The sequence below is a fragment of the Trachurus trachurus genome (assembly GCF_905171665.1).
Source record: "Trachurus trachurus genome assembly, chromosome: 18".
Taxonomy (NCBI): domain Eukaryota; kingdom Metazoa; phylum Chordata; class Actinopteri; order Carangiformes; family Carangidae; genus Trachurus; species Trachurus trachurus.
In genome coordinates this window covers 15,797,878-15,817,850 of record NC_139909.1, presented here as the reverse complement: position 1 = coordinate 15,817,850, position 19,973 = coordinate 15,797,878, and the positions used below count along the sequence as shown (strand labels likewise).

The window sequence follows — 19,973 nt, the reverse complement described above, 5'->3', positions numbered from 1 at the left end:
CGTTAGTTTCAGCAGCTCGGTCTCCTCTAGAGAGGAGACGTATGTTATTATTGCTCAGGAGGAGGAAGAGGAGGAGGAGGAGGAGGAGGACAGTGGCAGCGCAGCGTATCGTTAGGCCAGGCCATGCACATCATCATCATCATCATCACACAGTAGATCCAGAGATCTGAGCCCATGCAACACCAGCGCAGTGTGTACATGTGTCTGTGCCATGTGTGTCGACGGCAACGACGCCACAAAACAAGAGAAAAAAAAAAAGACGAAGGAGGATTCACCCTCTTTTTTTTCTTTTTTTTTCTTCTCCTCTCTGGCTCGCCGTCTTTTTAATTCCCACGCTCCTGGTTTCCTACTTACCCGTTGTGAGTGACGAGGCACTGGCGCAGCCCGAGCTTCCTGAAGATGTCCACCACGATCTCCATGGGCGTGTGGTCGGTGACGGTGAAGGGGCTCATGTCCAGGATGGAGCGGAGCTTGAGGGGCCGCGGGCTGTCGGCCGGCAGCGTGGGCGCGTGCTGCGTGAAGTAAACCCTGGAGTTCAACATGATGCCCTCCTGCTTACGACGGGCGTTTTCTACAGGAGACGGGGACAAGGAGACAAATAAGACGCCGGTCAGGGATATACGTATATCCAGAGTGGATTTATTTATTTATTTTTAATCATTAGTATTAGTTTATTTTATTTTATTCTCCTTCTCTCTAAATTTGTGTAATATAATTGTTACTGTTTTCTATTTATCATTATTTTATCTTATCATATATATTTAAAAAATTATAGGCATGTATTTACACTGTTTTCTTATATTCTTGATTTTAAGTGTTAAAGGGATAGTTCAACATCTTGGCAAATTGGCCCATTGCCATAATCCCTATAGTCATAGCAGTAGGTTCGTTACCTTTAATTGTCGGTGCAAGCTATTTTTAGAACGGCGGAGCAGAGCCGCGAGCTGCTCAGAGCTACGCTACGGAGTCTAATGGGATTTCTTGGTTTCCCCCATCAAACTCATCAAATACAAAATCCAACTTGTATTGGACTCGGAGTTGTTTTCGAATCAAATGCAGAGACTGCTTGCCGAAAAAGCCCCCGACGGGCACGCGTATCAGCGGTTTTGCATGAATTTCCCTCTAAAACAACTCTGTCTCGTAACGTTCTGTTATTATCTCATAGCGTGGTGAATGTGCAGGTCACAACTTGTCCACCAGAGCGTTTTGGAGTTGTTGGATTGTGTATTTGATGAGTTTGATGAGGAAAACCAAGAAATCCCATTAGCCTCCGTAGCTCTGAGCAGCTCGCGGCTCTGCTCCGCCGTTCTAAAAGTAGCTTGCACCGACAATTAAAGGTAACAAACCTACTGCTGTGACTATAGGGATTATGGCAATGGGCCAGTTTGCCAAAATGTTGAACTATCCCTTTAAAGTAACGTGCCCGACACCGGTGATGTTGTTACCTATGGCGATAGTGATGTCCCTCCTCAGAGCGAAGCCCACCAGCCTCTGCGACTCCTTGGACACGATGACAGGGAAACCATTATAACTGGTCTCGTTGATGACGGCCTGCAGCTCCTCCACCGTCAGGTCGTCCTGCGTCAGCACCGCCAACGGGGGGTCGCTGCGCCGCGGCCGCATCACCTCCCTCGCCAACGTGGTGTGCGTGAACTCCTCCTTGGCGTCCAGGAAGGGGTAGCCGTTCAGACGGATGTGGGACTCGTAGATCCCCTCGCGGCCGAACGCGTCGCCCACCCACTTGCTGGTCATGACGGCGGCCATGAGGGGGACGATGTACTCCAGCCCGCCCGTCAGCTCGAAGACGATGACGACCAGGGACACGGTCATACGGGTCACGCCGCCTGCACGGGGAGGAGGGTGAGACAGTGGTCATCAGTGACACGATTTAACAAACAAAGCCTTCAAATAAACCGGGGACGAACCAAGTCCTGAGTTTTATCGAATATCGAATCCACTGTTTAAGATTTGTCTGAAACCGAACCGAATACCGAATCCTGCTCCCATCATCGGCCCGTACAGTAAATATATTATAAATGCAGTTAATGTCTTTGGATATATCGAAGATCTGCATTGTTTTTTTGTTTTGCTTAGTCTTACTGTGTCTATGTTGTGTAGGTATCTGCCTTAAATTGGGACTACGGACGAAATGTAGCATTTGTGCTAAATCCGGCTCATTTATATTGATGTTTAATGCAGCAATGTTGATTAATGTGCATAGTCCCAATACAATAAATTAATATACTGATAATAATATAATAAATATAATAATATAAGAAATGAAATGAAATAACAGCTGTTTGTTGGTTTAAAGGGATAGTTCAACATTTTGGCAAATTGGCCCATTGCCATAATTGCTATAGTCATAGCAGTAGGTTCGTTACCTTTAATTGTAGGTGTAAGCTATTTTTAGTACAGCGGAGCGCAGCAGCTGGCTGCTCAGAGCTACGCTATGGAGGCTAAGGGAATTTCTTGGTTTCCCTCATCAAACTCATCAAATACAAAATCCCAAAACTCCACAGCGCTTTTGTAGACAAGTTGTGAGCTGCACAACCACCACGCTATGAGATAATGACGGAACGATACGAAACGGAGCCGTTTTCGAGGTAAATTCGTACAAAACCGCTGATGCGCGTTGCGTTCAGGGACAGTTTTTCAGCAAGCAGTCTCCGTATTTACCCTGTATTTACCTCGAAAACGGCTCCGTTTCGTATCGTTCCGTCATTATCTCATAGCGTGGTGGTTGTGCAGGTCACAACTTGTCTACAAAAGCGCTGTGGAGTTTTGGGATGTTGAATTTGATGAGTTTAATGAGGGAAACCAAGAAATTCCATTAGCCTCCATAGCGTAGCTCTGAGCAGCCAGCTGCTGCGCTCCGCCGTACTGAAAATAGCTTACACCTACAATTAAAGGTAATGAACCTACTGCTATGACTATAGCGATTATGGCAATGGGCCAATTTGCCAAAATGTTGAACTATCCCTTTAAAATTACCAAGATAGCGGTTCTGATTTCCGTTAGCCAGTCTATGGTGTTTTCCATTATATGTTAGCATCAAGCTAGCAGACTTTATATTTCGTATGTGGTAATGACAGTGATGCTGGCTGTGCTGAGAGGGATTTGAGCGTTGTCATTCAGGGAGAGCAGAATATCGCTCATAAACCTTCATGTAATCGTTGCGGCAAGCGTAGGCTTTGGTTCGGTTGATGTTCTGAGCTTCGACAGAAACTGAACGCTTGGCCAAATTTTAAAATGAAACTGATCCTGGATTCGGTTCACCCATAAACTGACATCTTGATTCAATACGATCTGCTGACTCACCAAGACACGCCGCAGCCCCGACCATGGCGTACAGCCCCGGAGTGATGCAGTCGGCGCCGACCTCGCACCACTCTTTGAACAGGAACCAGTCGTGGTGGTAATAGGCCAGCTGCTCCACGGCGATGCCCACGATTCGCCCTGCGATCGCCCCGATGGCCATGCTGGGGATGAACAAGCCCGACGGCACCTGAGGAGGAGAAACAACAGGAAGTCGTTTTACGGTTTGATCAAGGACGTGATGCGGGAGTTGACTGAACTGGGAACGCCGTTGATTGTATACAAAGCAGAAGTATTTTATTTTAGTTTCACAGGATGTCAGTCATAGAATTGGAATGCGTTAACAGTCGAAGAGAAAAGTTGTTCAAATGTTATTCAATTTAAGAGGGTATTTAAGAAAAAGGTGGGGAATTTATATAGAAACATGTTGTGATGGAAGGTATTGGTTTTGGATTTTATATATTTAATTTTTTTCTTTGTATATTGTTGGCTGTAAATTGTCATTTCATCTGAGGAGCAGGAGCATTATACGTTTTCTTCATCCTTCTCCTTTCTTAAAGGGATAGTTCAACATTTTGGCAAAATGGCCCATTGCCATAATCTCTATAGTTTTAGGAGGAGGTTTGTTACCTTTGACTGTCGGTGTAAACTATTTTTAGAACGGCGGATATTATCTCTTAGCGTGGTGAATGTGCAGGTCACAACTTGTCCACCAGAGCGTTTTGGAGTTGTTGGATTGTGTATTTGATGAGTTTGATGAGGGAAACCAAGAAATCCCATTAGCCTCCATAGCGTAGCTCTGAGCAGCTCGCGGCTCTGCTCCGCCGATCTAAAAGTAGCTTGCACCGACAATTAAAGGGAAAAGAACCTACTGCTATGACTATAGGGATTATGACAATGGGCCAGTTTGCCAAAATGTTGAACTATCTCTTTAAAACGAATACTAAAATGAAATGAAATGATAAAACATCCGCCCCGTTTGGAGGAAACGTCACCTTCAGTCCAAACGTGAATATGGTCATGATGATTTTGAAGATCAGCGCCAGGCAGAGCTGCCACATGGCGGCGTAGACGCCGGGCCCGGCCGGCCGGTTGGGGTTGTCGGTGAACGCCTTGCTGCCGTTCATCTGGGCGCGGTACTGGCAGAGCTGCGACGACTCGAGCGGCCCGCAGTCGGTGAACAGCTCCTTGATCAGCTCGCTGGTGTTCTGACGGGTGTACGGGTTCGGGAAGGCGACCACGGCCGTGATGGCGGCCACGAAGATCACCTCCAACACCGGGTACTTCCCTGGAGACGGAGGAAAACAAGTCCTTTTACCAAGATGTTGTGGATCTAGTTGTCGTCTTACACATCACATCCTGATCTGGAGTTTTTACCGAAGCGCGTTGACTTGCGCCGCCGACACCAGGCGATGTTGGCCCGGATGAAGAAGGCTCCCCAGAGACCGCCGAAGACCCCAAGCAGGATGAACGGGATGAGCTCGAACAGGTACCAGGGCGTGTGGTACTCCACGTAGAACAGCACCAGCCGGCTGTTTCCGAAGGGGTTGATGGAGCGCAGGACGAAGGCGGCCACGAGGGCGGCGAAGAAGGAGCGCCACAGCGTCTTGAGAGGGAAGTAGTAGCTCACCTGGAGGAGAGAGGAGAGGTTACAACGTCAGCTGGGGAAGAGTTAACACACTAAGGATGTCACAATTACTGGTTTTCACAATTAATCGTGGTATTAAATGTCACAATTAATTCATCGTAAAGGTTCCTAAACACTGTTACTTTCCAAAACTTGCTAGAAAAACTTGCAGCTCAAGGAGGAAATACAGTATATCTAATACGTATCACCACCTGCAGGAAACCCACCCGTCTTTGTACGCCAAAGTAAAGGTAAATGCACAGATACTGGGTTACATTATGTTAATGTGAATTTACCCAACGTAACACTGATTTTAAATGTTATCATGTCATTTGTGATTTAAAAAAAAAAGATTAAGATAACCTAATGGCTTGAATATTTCAAACATTTCCCCTGGAGGATTATAGTAATTGGTCCTTTATTAATAGATACTTCAAATATTTTGTGTATATAATTAGTAACGTAATTATATTTTGACTAAATTTGATTTTACACATTCATAGTGTTGCGAAATTAATTAATGCATAATAATCTAAATATTTTGATTATTTCTCTGACAATAATCGTACCAAGAAAATCTATAATTGTGACGTCCCTACTATACACTAAGCAGAAGGTTGCGACTACTGCATCAAGACATTTCCTGTACCTCCTCCAGGCTGAAGAGAACTCCTCCTATCGGGGCTCCAAAAGCCACCGACACCCCAGCTGCCGACGCCGCAGAGAGAACCTGGGAGGACAAAACAAACGCACTTCAGCTGACAACTACATTCACTCTGAAACATAAGATAAGATAAGATAATCCGTTATTTGTCCCACAGTGGGGAAATGTATGGGGTTGCAGCAGCAGACAACAGAAAAGAAATGTACAGGGCAGATAATAAATGGCAGAATGGCAGTAAAAAGAAAGCAGATACTGTATATAAAAAAATATATAAATATCTCCACATCTGAACCATGTTTAGTGCTGCAGGGAGCACGGCCTTAGCGATAACACACTCCTACGTTAGTCAGACATCAGGAGTTCCCTCTCACCTCTCGTTTCTTGGCCTCGTTCTTGCTGTACTTGGGGAAGAGGTAGGAGAAGATGTTCCCACAGCAGCAGGCCACGTGGACCAGGGGGCCCTCCTTCCCCAGGCTGAGGCCCGACGCCACGGCCAGCACCAGAGTGATGGTTTTGATCATCAAGGTCCACTTGCCCAGGTAGCCCCGGATGATGAACCCACTCAGGATGGTCTTGATCTGCACAGAGAAAAGGAGTGGGTGGAGATTAAAACCAGAGAAAACGATGCTTTTACTTGACAGAGGAGCAGGATAACGACGTCCGACAAAGATTTCAGCCTGAGGTTGAGCCAGGATATCTTTTTTTTCAAACCCTTTGAGTAAAATTTCCTCAGCTTTTGCTTCTGTTTCATCTCTGTCGGATTATTTTACTTTATTCCTTTTCCTGCCAGCAGGTTCAAAGTCACCGACGACGACTACCACACACTTTCCCCAGCAGCAGGGTCCTAGTTTTCTTGTTCCCACAGCAACAAAAAGGAAACGATTTTTCAAAGCTCAAAACAGCTTTTTTCCAACAGTGCGGTCGAAACCTGTCCGATCTCTGCGCTGCCCCACTGAATTAACAATTTTAAGCCACTTCCAGGGGCATTAAAGGAGGAAAAGCTACGAGCGTGAATGACAAAAACAGAAAAAAAAAGAGGAAGAAAAAGTGCAGATAGCCAATTAGATCACTGTCACAGCGAGTCGGGGGCAGCTGCAGAGATTTCATGCTCTGGTTCTGACACCCACAGCAAATCAATGCAAGAACCGAGGGATAAAACAGAAAATCAATCGTCCACAGAAATCCCACACACACACTCCCTCACTTTACTCACCCTGAAAGAGAAAGAGAAAGAGAAAGAGAAAAAGAGAGAGACGCTCAAGTACCAAAAGACTGACTGACTGATTTACCTCATACAGTAAATTTGAATGATTGGTATCAAATCTTTTACATTTATAGGTTCAAAACTATCCTATAACTAATCCAATAGGTAGAAATGACTTCCTCATGTCTGATTTGACGGATTTTTCCACAAGAACTTCAATGCATCACCAAGAGGAGGTTTTTCAAAATGGACCGTGTGAGAAATGTGGCTGCTAGAAAGTTTCAACAGCACTTTTGTAGATTCAGATTCAGATTCAGATTCTTTATTTGTCATTCTACATGTTAAAAACACAGAGAACGAAAAGTGTTTCACAGGACCAGTAAAGGAAAGATAAAGATAAAAAGAAAAGAGGAGACAATAAATATCCTAAGAACCAATATTAGGAACTAAAAACCTATATAATAAATAAATAAATAAATAAATAAGCATCTGTTGTGCTCGGCTCTCCTCACCTCAGGGATCCCCGAGCCGCAGGCGTACGGCGCGAACACCTTCACCAGGCAGACGGCCAGGAAGGCGAAGGACAGAGCCCAGTAGATGTACATGAAGTAGTTCATGATGTACGAGCCCGGACCCTGCAGAGAGGAACCATCAATGACTTGAAACTCACATGCACCAAATATCCTATTGTATATAAACTATATGTGGCCTAATGGTGGAGATTTAAATTTGTTTCTCCTACATCTTCATTTTCTGTAACAAAGCTGCTACATTTATCACTGCATTCAGGTTATTAAAGTAGGGAAAAGTGTTGGGGGGGTTACTGTGTCATGAAGCATCAGCCCAACAGCAGAAACAGCAGATAATAATAACTGGACTGAAATATAATAATATGTACTTGTAACTTGTGGTTGATATGTGTCTTTTACTGTTTATAATGTAGTTAATATCTTAATATGATTAATTATTTATTGACTCCTTGCACTTAATGTGTTTTTTAACTTTTTTAAATGTTCTTTTCGTTGTATATGCCTATGTGATGACAATAAACTAAACTAAACTAAAACTTGTATAAGAAGGGAAAATACAAATAAAGGTTTGGTTCTCTCGAGGTATGAACTTGTCTTTTGAAGCGACAGAGAGACGCTGCTGTGTTAGTCTACCTCGGCCTGCCCCAGTATTAGCTCAGCCCAGCTCTTCCACTGGGGACACTTGTCCCGCTCAGCGAAGGTGGTCTCATTGGACGTCCAGCAGCACTGCTCGTGGTTGAACCACATGGCGCTCAGACACACGCCCTCCTTCAGGTCGTTCATCCAATCAGCAGCAATGTCAATAAGGCCAGCCAAAGCACCTGGCAGGAGGAGGAAGAAGAGGAGGAGGAGGAGGAGGAGGAGGAGGAGGAGGAAGGAAAAGAGGGGGCGAAGAGGTGAAGGCAGGTGAGAGGAAGAAAAAAAAAAGAGAAAAAGGTGTTTGGTGCCAGTTAGCTCGCTAGTTGCGCTACCAGATTCCTACAAGCTTGTTACCAGTAGCCATGGTTACATGTGCATTGTTCTACAATATGATTATAATCATTCTGATAACATGGACGCAAAATAAACTGATCCGATTAAAACTCGCCTGTACATGCATCAAGTAATTTATCAGAATAAATTCACTGTGACATGTGCAGTGAAGTTTTGCCGGTCAAAATTGTTGAAAACTTCCGTAAACAAGCGCCCCTCTCCCCGTGTTCCTGTTGCCTCCTCTGATCAAATCCACACGATGTGATCCAGTGGATCTTTATCGTGTGCTGCAAACGTTACTCTTGTTTCTAGTTTTCTCTTTAGTGAAGCTGCAGCTACAACAGTTTATATTCTCCTGAGAGCTATGGGAGGGGGTCGGCCACAGCAGGACCCTCACATAACAGCAACGGTTCATTAAAGAATAACAAGAAAACCAACATGAGCCAGTGGATGAAGGTCAGACTACTTTGATCAGATAAACCGTTGACATGGATCATGATCCGAAAATCGACCGGCATAAACCACCCATCTTGATCGGAAAGAAATTTCTGAATGAGCCTGGGCAGATTATAATTTTTTCAATCGACGTGTTTACATGACACAGTTTTATTCGGATCAGCATTTATTACTATTTTATTCAGTTTAATTGTGTCCATGTAAACAAGGCTAGTGTCACGGACAGCGTCCGGGAAGCCGAAACTAAAAGAGTCGACCACTAAATAATAATATTAAAATAACAAAAAACACAAAACTATATATTTATCGAAAATGGATCCATTAACAAGTGGGTAACGTAGATTCATCCACATTAATATGATACTCTTTTATAACCAAAAGCAAACTCCTCGTTGTCCCTTTAATAATTTTCCTTTCCTCTGAATCCTTCTCCTAAACCTTAGCACCTTCCTCACGGCCAAACAACAGGGACACCGACAGCCACGCTCCATAAATATTTACCTGCATAAACAAATCACTACAGCGTTATTCTTTACAGGAAATCTCCACATCGGAGGGCAGCAACGTCTCAGGATACATAACATTACTACATGTTAAAAAAATCAGTGTGATGGTCTGAGCTACGATAAATCCTTCATTTCACATTTTAGGCCAGTGTGTTCCAGGTCAGTCGAGTCTTTATCGGCCGAGTTACAGACTCATTTAGGCAGAAAAATGTCGGTCCGTACGTCAGATCGTTTTATGATTTGGATAAAAGCAGAGGAACGTTATGAACCCATTTCTCATTTGTTTTCCTTCAGAGAAGCTAAAAAATGCAAATTTACTTTGACTCGATGCTTCTGACTGGGTGATACAAAGACTGGATGGATTTCTTCCTCATGCTTGTCAGAAAAAAAGAAAAAAAGAAATATATATAAATAATGTGTGAGATTTGAAGGGTTACAGGTCTCGGCCTGGTCATGTTGTGTTTTTATGAGAAGTGGGTGAAAGAGAGCGAAAGAGAGAAGAGACGAGCTGGAAGACGGAGCGTGGGCTGCCTGAGGCGAAGCATGTGAGAGTCACCAGCGGAGACGGAGACAACAGTTGTGTGTCTGTGTGTTTGTACAGCATGTGTGTGTGTGTGTGTGTGTGTGTGTGTTACCTGAGGCCAAGCCGGTTAACGTCACCACCAGCCACCCAGACCAGGCATCGTACAGGCTCTTTGTGAATTCCCATGCCGACTCCTTTTTCTTAGCATTTATCTGAAAACACACGAGGAAAAAATATTATAAGGTTGAGTTTCTTTTTCTGGCGATGATTCAAGTAAGTCAAAGGTTTGTAGCTGCTACACTAAGTCCTTCAGAGATCTGCTCGTGTGGCACGGTTTCAACTGTTGCTTCAATAAAATGTTGATTACACTGTTTGCTTTGCTTTTGTACGGACGGCAGCTAAGAACGGGTTATAAAAACAATGTTTGTCCAGGTATTCAAACATTATTCAAATTCCCAGAGTTATCGTTTCCAGGAGCGCTCATTGCACTAAAATTCATTGAGTAAATGTTTGGATAGAGGTGTTGACCGAGACAGGTGAATCAGTGAGGCGCAGGTGTGGTGCAGGAAGCCGGTAGTTTATTGTGTGTCACCTTTCATGTGTTTCATTCATGATCAAATTCCTACACTGATTAACACACGACTACATTTTATTCTACGGATCGCTGCCTGTTCTTCGTGTAATTATTTGAGCAGCATTGCACAACATGTGTTACAAGATACTGGAAATACTCTACTGACAAATAGAAGGCAGTGCAGTGCAAGATGTGTGACCTTAAAGGGATACTTCAACATTTTGGCAAATTGGCCCATTGCCATAATCCCTATAGTTTTAGCAGTAGGTTCGTTACCTTTAATTGTCGGTGCAAGCTATTTTTAGAACGGCGGAGCAGAGCTGTGAGCTGCTCAGAGCTGTGAGCTGCTCAGAGCTACGCTACGGAGGCTCATGGGATTTCCTGGTTTCCCTCATCGAACTCATCAATACACAATCCAACAACTCCAAAACGCTCTGTTGGACAAGTTGTGACCTGCACATTCACCAACGTTACCAGACAGAGTTGTTTTTGAGGTAAATGCAGAGACTGCTTGATCAAAAACTGCCCCCGACGGGAACGCACATCAGCGGTTTTGCATGAATTTACCCGACTGGAAACACTGACTGTTTATCTTTTCTGACAGTAAAATCATATGTATGCATAGATACAGTTTGTGAGTAATCCAGTACTCATTCATAAGTTAACAAGAGTACTTGAATATCGAAATGACTGAAATTCGTTCTTCATTTCTACCATTAAAAGACACAAATCAATCTTTCTGTCGGTACTCTGAGCTTCTTCTATCAGCTGTGAAGCCACAGAGGCTGAAACTTGCTGATCTAACAGACTTGGTTCTTCTTTTCTGGGACCCAAACAAACTGTTGCTGCAGGAAACGTGCGACATTTCACTTCCCATGCTATGGAGAACTTTTCGCTGACGCCAGCTGATGTGACAGCTTTATGACCTGGAAACAAGCCAGGCCACATAAATACCTCTGATGTTTAGTCACAAGACAACTCTGACATCTTTCAAACAAAGTGTGTCTTGTGTCCCCTGTCTGATTGGACAGTAGCGGTGCCAAAAATAATGGTTTCAAAGATGCATCGAGATCCTTAATGGGACAATTCTGAATCGATGCAGTTTTGTCACATAATTGATTTTCAAATTCAAATAATTCATTTAAGTGTGAAGACAGTGATTTATTTTATATTAAAGCATAATGCCAAGATTTATGTTTTGTTTTTGAGAAATGAACAAGTGCACCTTTAAGTACGCTTTTCTTTTTCTTTGTGTGTTCAGATTCCAAGGAATCTGCTGTATTGTGGAAACGCATTTAAATTATATTTTCTATTTTATTTTATGTAATAAAAAGTTGTATCTTATTTATCAGACTATTTTTGTCAAATAATGAAAAAGCCATATGTGGCAATGCACACCACTATTGGACAGGTGTGTGAAAGTATAAAACAGTCTATGACGGCCAATCAGAACGGGGCTCCTCACCTTCCTGTGTCTCTCGCGGTCCTTGCACTTTTCGCGGACCCAGTCGATGGTGTGGAAGTCGTCGTAGGTCCCCACACCAGGTATGGGCTCCTCTAGGAAGTCCAACAGGTGTGTGGTGCTGCTGGGAGCCCCGCCCCCGTTAGACATGGCGTAGTTAGACCCTGAGGAGGAGAAACACACAGAAAGCCTTAAATCAATATCATAGAATATGGTTAAGCATATACAAGAGGGATATATACAAGAAGTTAAGTAGTAGAAGTCCAAAAAGGCTAAATATAAAGATGTGATGTCGTTGTTTTGGCCGTGCTGCTCTGCTCCGCTGTTACAAATGATCCTGAGAAACAAAAAGATCCATCACTGCTCTGCCTCCTGCTGCTGGCTGCACATCGAGCTACATCGTCCCCATCAGAAACACTGCAGAGCCTCACCGCACATTCACCACGGAGATCTAACGAAAACCCCCAACCCTTCAGAAACAACAACACAGCCACGCTGACAGAAACCTGCGAGGCCTCTAGTCCGTCATCTCATCTGGAACGAAAAAAATAAAATAAAGTGCCACGGCAGAGGAGGTTTTATGTGAACTGCTGACACATCTGAATGAGCAAACTGTGCTGGAACACCTGGAGGAAATTCACATTTTGCTCTCCCTGCTGGTCTGAGATGCAGCTCGCTGTGTGTGGGAGGATGTCTCCATCTACGCAGATCATATTTTATATTGTGTATTTTGAAAACCCAGCAATCGTCCGCTTCTACTAGGGCTGGGTTTAAAATTGTGATTTTCGGATTCATATTGTTCTTCATTAAAAAGATCCGATAGCACTGCACTGCTGCACAAACCATGTTTCCATCCACTTGTCGATCGAATTATCTGAAGATCGATAAAAATATTAATGCGAATAATGCCGGTTCAAGTGTGTTTTCCATATAAGACCGTTAAATCGAATAAAAAGCCGCGTGCAATGTCACGTCATATGCTGACGCGATCATATTGGTGTATTGGATTGTTTTCTTGCAATTTACTTCTGGAGTGGGTCATGTTAAAGGGATATTTCAACATTTTTGGCAAACTGGCCAATTGCCTTAATCCCTATAGTTTTAGCAGTAGGTTCGTTACCTTTAATTGTCAGTGCAATCTGTTTTTAGAATGGCGGAGCAGAGCCACGAGCTGCTCAGAGCTATTCTACGGAGGCTCATGAATGTTGAACTATCCCTTTAAATAAATGTGCATCAATGTAACTGCTTTTCAGTCAATTTAATGTAAACATGAATATTTTTAATAAAACACCAGGTTAGAGAGTTCCATCTTTGTACAATTTGCAACAATAGTTTTGTGGAAATCTCTTTCATAACCAAGCAAATTGGTAATAAAACTGAAATCTCTCTAAATTAATCAATATCGAATCAGGACCTAGTGAATCGGAATCAAATCAATTCAGTAAATCAGTAGTGATACCCAGCCCTAGCTTCTACTAGATGCTCTCTGTGCACAAACCAGACCCGTTACATCTCGAAAACGAGGTAAACGACATTTTAATTCTATTTAAACCCTTTAGCAGAGGCCTTGATGTGGCTTTCTCTTGGAGCCACATCTTGGATGTCTGGCGGTCTCATTAGTGCTGGTCTAATTGTGTTGGCTGAGGACAACAGGATTGCTTATAGGCTCTGACACAACCATGTATACAGTCAGTTCTCAATGACTTCAACATGACTGGGATTAGTGACACCACTTATCAACAATTAAACATGAGAAAAGACAAAGCAAAACAGAGTCAACATTGTCCGATGCCTTTAAATAGATGGGGACAGTGACTTTGCCGATAACAAAGACGGGGCTTATCAACATCGTTCATTACGTCTGATGTGTTCTGGCTGGATGCACAGATTCAATATGGCTGAATCACATCTGCACACACACACACACACACACACACACACACACACACACACACACACACACACACACACACACACACACACACAGAGCGGGAAAAAGCAGCCTAGAGGTTTATTCTCTCTGAGTCTTATCTGGAAAAAACATCACAAGAGTTACATGGCTGTTATGTGGTAGTCGGCTGATGTGGCTGCATGACAAGGAAAATTACTTACATGCAGTGATACGCTGTACTTCTCAACAATAAGATAAACGTTTAAGTATGATGGGCCATTTCATAAGCTTTAAAATGCACTGTCACATGTTTAATCTGGCACAGAGTGCGTTTGATAGATTAGGGAGAACCCGTCGATGGACATGTCGTGAAATTGTCCGAGAGGCCGAGGCTCAGCTTCCTACGCGCGATGACAAATATGTGCGACGTCTTCATCTGCAACACAAAAGCGGCACTGTGTGTGAGACGATGACAAAAGGGGAGACACAGAGCAACAGTTGTAGCTTCTGTTCAAGCGTTCAAGGGGGCAAAGAGGAAAATATTTGCTGCTCGCTTCAAATACTGACACAACTCTCAAGTGCAGCTTGTTTGTCTTGTCTCTGTACTGTACATTCACCAATATCATAGTCATCGAAACGCAGGTGTTATGTGCGGGGCTTCCCCCCAAATAGTCCACCAAGCGCTAGTCGACCAAGAACTCATTAGTTGACCTAAATTTCATTGGTTGATTGGTCGCAGAAAAAAAAACCACAGCAACAACAACATTTGGAGCCGTGTCTTGTCAAAATTAAGTCAAAATCTATATGACTGAACTGTGTATGAAAGGTTAGAAGGCTTTTAATTTGAAGGGCCAGTTACAGGAAGTCCTGACACTCACTCAGTCAGTTTTTTTGTTGTTGTTTTATTTACACGGCAGGTCCCTGCAATATTGCGATTGTTATACAGTTAACTACTGTATTACTATCATGTCAGGCAAGAAATCTAAAATCTGGGATCATTTTGAGATGTATTTCTCTGTAATGTAGCAAACTGTTTACTTAACAATATTGCATACAATAATATTGCAAACAATATTACTTAACCTTCTATCTCAGCCCTGGAATTCAAACTGTCTTGTTCTCCAATGTATATCATTATCTGCGACGATTAGTCGACTAATGGCCCTAAGTGACGACAACTGGTCGCCCAAGAAAATCTTTCGTCGGGGGCAGGCCTAGTAATGTGTGTGTTTGTTAATGTTGATAACAGCAGTGCTAAATCAAGCCGCAGACACCAAGTACGTAAAGTGAAGACAATTATGAAGAACCAAAAGTGAGACTCCCATCTTTACATCAGAAATAAACATGTTCACGGCCTGGTAGTGGTACTATGGCTGGCAAACTTCCCCCTTCACTACAGCTGTGCAGGGAATCCCTCCTCTTCGCCCATGTTGGGATTATAAGGACTTCAATGGTGCTGCCAAGACGGCATCAGCAGAGCAGCCCACTCTGAGCTTCACATCCACTCTTCAAAAATGTCACCGAGGCTACAACGTCCATCTTTATTGACACGCTATGGTAAAATTACAGTCAGGGACGACTTCTATGAATTCGAGTCCAAGTGAAAAAGCATCTCAGCTTAGTTTATGAAATTTGGCTCATTTGGTCCCTATACTGAGAAAGTAGCACAGAGCAAGAGAAATAACCATCTTATAGAGTAAATTAACATCAAAACAAGTAGCCTAGTGCTTTACCAACGATTTTCTGATTGATTGGCACAGTAACGCTGGACATTGTCCAGGTTTTCGATGCCTGAATCAGAGATACTAGTTTTTGGATCCTCAAGTAACTCGTTCTTTTTTCCTCAGACTTCGTAGCGTTGAGATGAGGCCACGTGTTGACAATCCATCCACATGTTTATTAGCCTCCTTGAATGTAGATCATTTTCTATATGTTGGGATCTGTGATGATCCAAAACAAAGGTGCCTCAGCATTGTTTACGACTATGCGCATAAGTCCACCATACATTTTTCCTTCATGTTTTTTTTCTTTTTTTTTAATCCTCTGAGGATAACTACAGCAGGATACCATCAAACAATATCTCGTTTACGGCCATTAACCCTTTAAAGTCAACATTAACATAAAAAAATCCCAGACATGGTTCGACCTAAGGCTATAAAACAGATGGTAAGGTGGAATTGAGACATCTGAAAGTCCATAAGGAGTGTAAATTAGAAGCTGCTTTGTATCAACCCATATACATCTCAATTTAGAATAAAGCCTTTACACGCTTGCAAAAATGTCCTCCTCTGTAACTGAGACATGAGCGGAGGATAAAAAACCCGCTTCCCAAAGACGTCTCGCATTATGAATGTGGGCCATGACAGCGGCTTTGAAAGCTCGGCTTATTAGCTCATATCGCTGCCTTTGATGTTTGCTGGGACGTAAGAGAGGAGAAAATGAGACGAAAACCCTTTGGTGGGAATTTCTGTAAGAAGCAAGAGACAAGTCGGGTGCAGTTTTCATCTGACCAGCCGATACATGTCCTGCCCAGGTCGGAGGAAGGAAACAGAGTAAAAGCTATGACGGCGGTGACTGTTGTTGTTGTGGAGTCAGCAGCAGTGAGGGACTGAGGCTTGGCAGCGAGACTGATACTATCTGTCTCCATTTTGATTTCAGTGATGGCTAAGGTCTGGATGTTTGGGACGCACAGGTTTGGGATGATGACGATGATGATGACTCAGTTGTTGACTCAATAACAATAGGGGTCTGATATGGAAGTCTAGGTTTTTGCAAAGCAGCTGAGGTACATTTATCTGGACCAATCAGAAAACAACTATAAAAACAATCATGAGTAGTAGTAGAGACTTTGTAACTCCATCTGATCTAAAAAAAAAAAAAAAAAGAAGCTTTGACCTTCACCAATTATTCCACATCCCAAACCAGGACTTGACTAAAAACCAGGATACATGTGAACATACTCATGGTTGCATAATTTCCTATTTTGCCAGAACTTTTATTCCATGTTGGACAATTATCTGTGGGCTGTTGACTTTAGATTGTAATGTGAGAGGCTCCCATTTATTTTTAATGCTGACCAAGCGAGCAATTATACAAGCTGTCAGGGGCTAATGTGGTGCAAATACAGCATCCTGGGTGACTGTCAGTTTACTGCTGGGGGGAAATGTTACGTAGTTTTCTATAGTAACTTCTGTCACTGGTGATAAATAGATTGTGTTGTTGATTCTGATATATGGGATAACTGAATTATTTCAACAGCATTGTTGAGTCCAAGTTTCCTTATTGGACTCAAGTCGGTGAGGGTTTTTCTCCTCGTAAGATTTCTTTCAGCGTTCAGAGCAGGATGTAAAAGTAAAACTTCTCTTCTGTCAGAGAAGCATTGCCATAATAAATCTTCTGTGAAGGGACCGGACACTGTGTTCCTGTCACCATACCTTGGGTTTCTGAGCACAGAGCCAGAATGTTTCCTGAACAAACACAGGGATGTGAGCTGAAGACACTGCATCTTATATTGATTTTTTTTAATAAGCCTTAGGTTGTGATGATAATGACTTTGAACTAGATCTCGGAGTGTGTGTCCTGGTGTGCATGGGCCACAAACGTGCAATAAAGATTTCATTCATTCAGAAATTCCTGCATACATGTTGACGAGCAACTGTGCATCTACAACCGACAAGATGGAAATGTTATCTTAACCTGATTTTGGCCAGTTATTTGTAATAAATACATGAATTAGCAAAAGAAATGTGGAAGAGAGTCAGAAAATAATAAATATACACCGATCCATTGATTTGAAATAAGACAAAACATGACATGACTTCAGAGGAAAAGCAAGAAAACTACTAAACATACAGTCGCAGCAGATATGCTGACAGAAACACAAACACATTTACTGCAATATCCGCTCAGCAAAGACGAATCTTTGTGGTTTACTAAATGCTTTATAGTACATGCTGCCCCTGAAAAGAGGGAAGGGAGGAATTTCAGCATTTCCAAAGAGGAAACTGAGGATTTGTCTGATGAGAAAGCAGACGGGCCTGTTGTCAGTGATGCCGCACTGTTGAGGCCCGTCAGCCGAGGCAGCAGCACGGAGCCGAGCGAGGCTGATGCCATGGAAAACAGACACCGAAGGCGAGTGCATGCGAGCACGTCGCCAGTGTCGCACACCCCATGGTTCAGCAAGCATGCAGACAGAAGATACACAAACATAAACACATAGAAAAATAAGGCTTTTCTACTTGTGTGCGTTATCACAGTGACAGTGCTGTTCTTGTTCAGCCGACATCAGAGGCAAAAAGCCACGTCAGTGCGCACGCAGGCAGACAAGCTGTCAATAATACCACTTCTCTAAATGAACAACCAACAAAGCTGTGAAGCAACCGCCGCTCGCCAGTCGTGTGTTCAAAGCTTTCTGGCTGCGACAGGCTTGAAAAAAAAGAAACCCAGGTTTACACCGGCCCTCTAACGAGAAGGACCACTAGCTGCATTCCCGTGTCTTAGGCCTACTATACTACTGTTAAGTAAATCAGATCAGGGAGGTTTAGAGGCAGCTGGCTGGGACGCTGTGGGTCAGCGGGGTTGGAATAGGGTTAGTCTGCTCAGCCGTCATGTGATCGGCCTCATGGACTGACCCTCACAACCTGCTTGTGGCCTGGGAGAGGCCTGTTGTTGACCGACGCCAGGCTGATGATGGGCAGACTGGAGGAATCCCCCGCTAATGGATCAACAGAACACAGTCTGAACAGCCCGAGGACTCACACAGGACCCGTTTACACAACTTCCCCCTGTGTGTTTACATACAGTTAGACAGGCTGGTTTTATGAGTTGAGACAAGGCCACGGCGTTTAAGGTGATTGACCTCAGAGAGATCGACCCATTACACCAAAAGATACAGAGGAAATAAAGCCATACGTGTAGAGAGGCTGAAGCTGTGGACGTAGGCAGCGGAGGATGTGTCCTAAACTCACTAGGGGCCTTTTGTCTCTGCTCACTCACCGTTACAAAAAAAAAAAAAAACCTAACAAGGCCTGGAGGAACCAAGAGTACACAATTGAACGGAAAACTCCCCGAAGAAGGGGCCGCACCGGAATAACAAACAAGCACTGACAATTTTGTTGTTGTTGTACAAGAAGCGGTAATTTGTGTGTGCGACATAGAGGCTGATGGATGTGATGAATCTGGCCAACAGGTGTCCTCACACTGCAGGTAGGTTGCTTTGACAACAACACACACACAGCCTACCATCCCTGAGCATCCACAGCTTGTGTGTGCATGTGTGTATGTGTGAGGATATTAAAATGGATGCCCATGATGATGGTCTCTTTAGTTGCTGCTGCTGCTGCTGCTTAAAGGCCCAAGCACGAGCCTCCACATACTCAGCCTTTATCTCTGCTTTATGTGCTCACAGTCACACACTCACATACACACACACACTGCTGGTTAATCATCAATAGAGGTAAATGGTGGTGAAACTAGCTGCACTGTTAGCCGATGTCATTTATAGCTATGGCAGCTCTTAATCCATTATACTCCCGTGCCTCACACCGACCACAGAGGAGGAAGCGTCCGGGCAACCTGCTCCTGTCTGCCCGCCATATGGTCACACGGACCCGCTGTGCGAGGAGGAGGAGGAGGAGGAGGAGGAGGAGGAGGTGGAGGAGGAAGAGGAGGAGGGCGGCCTCTGTCATCATGAGGTGGGAAAGGGGGAGAAACAGAAAGAGAAGAAGGAGACGGGGATGTGGCGTACCTTTTTTAGGGATCTCCTGCAGGGGGATGGTGTCCCCTCCCCCGTCGTAGGGCAGATAGGGGTCGGCCGCCGCGTCCTCCTCCTCCATGTTGACACGGAGCTAACAGCTAAAGCTAAAACTAGGGCTTCACTACGCACTGCTCGCCGAGTGTGTGTCTGTCGCTGCTGCCATGTTTACCAGAGGAAGACAAGCGGGGCTGTGTGAGTGAGAGAGAGAGAGAGCGAGAGCGAGTGCGAGTGTGTGTGAGAAAGAGAAAGAGTGTGTGTGTATGTGTTTGTGTGAGTGCACAGTCCGCTCTGCCTCCCCCCCCCTCCCTCCCGTTTTCTTTCTCGCTCCCTCTCCTCCACTGCAGCAGCTGACTGCTAGAGCTGCTGATGTCATCACACACACACACACACACCGGGAAAGGCGATCACACCAGGCCGGTCAGTCAGCCCTGCCTGCTCGGTTGCTAGGGGAGATCAGTGAGCCCTGCCTGTCTGTATGGAACAGACCAAGG

General features: G+C 44.1%; 1 protein-coding gene across 4 annotated transcripts in view; it reads right to left on the bottom strand.

Annotated features, from left to right (window-relative positions):
• The window catches only part of clcn3 (chloride channel 3), a 42,954-nt gene that overhangs the window by 8,950 nt on the left and 14,031 nt on the right, over positions 1–19,973 (bottom strand). For 3 of the 4 annotated variants that reach the window (XM_083993267.1, XM_083993268.1, XM_083993269.1), the window contains exons 1-12: positions 19,474–19,713; positions 11,840–12,000; positions 9,913–10,012; positions 7,977–8,164; positions 7,326–7,448; positions 5,981–6,187; positions 5,595–5,675; positions 4,696–4,948; positions 4,314–4,606; positions 3,322–3,508; positions 1,446–1,844; positions 355–571 (exon numbers count right to left, since the gene is read on the bottom strand). In XM_083993267.1, the coding sequence (XP_083849393.1) occupies positions 355–571; positions 1,446–1,844; positions 3,322–3,508; positions 4,314–4,606; positions 4,696–4,948; positions 5,595–5,675; positions 5,981–6,187; positions 7,326–7,448; positions 7,977–8,164; positions 9,913–10,012; positions 11,840–12,000; positions 19,474–19,561 (2,297 nt within the window). In that variant the 5' untranslated portion in view covers positions 19,562–19,713. Of the gene's footprint in view, positions 1–354; positions 572–1,445; positions 1,845–3,321; positions 3,509–4,313; positions 4,607–4,695; positions 4,949–5,594; positions 5,676–5,980; positions 6,188–7,325; positions 7,449–7,976; positions 8,165–9,912; positions 10,013–11,839; positions 12,001–19,473; positions 19,714–19,973 lie in introns of those variants that run through there. The other variant, XM_083993270.1, reaches the window with a different exon arrangement.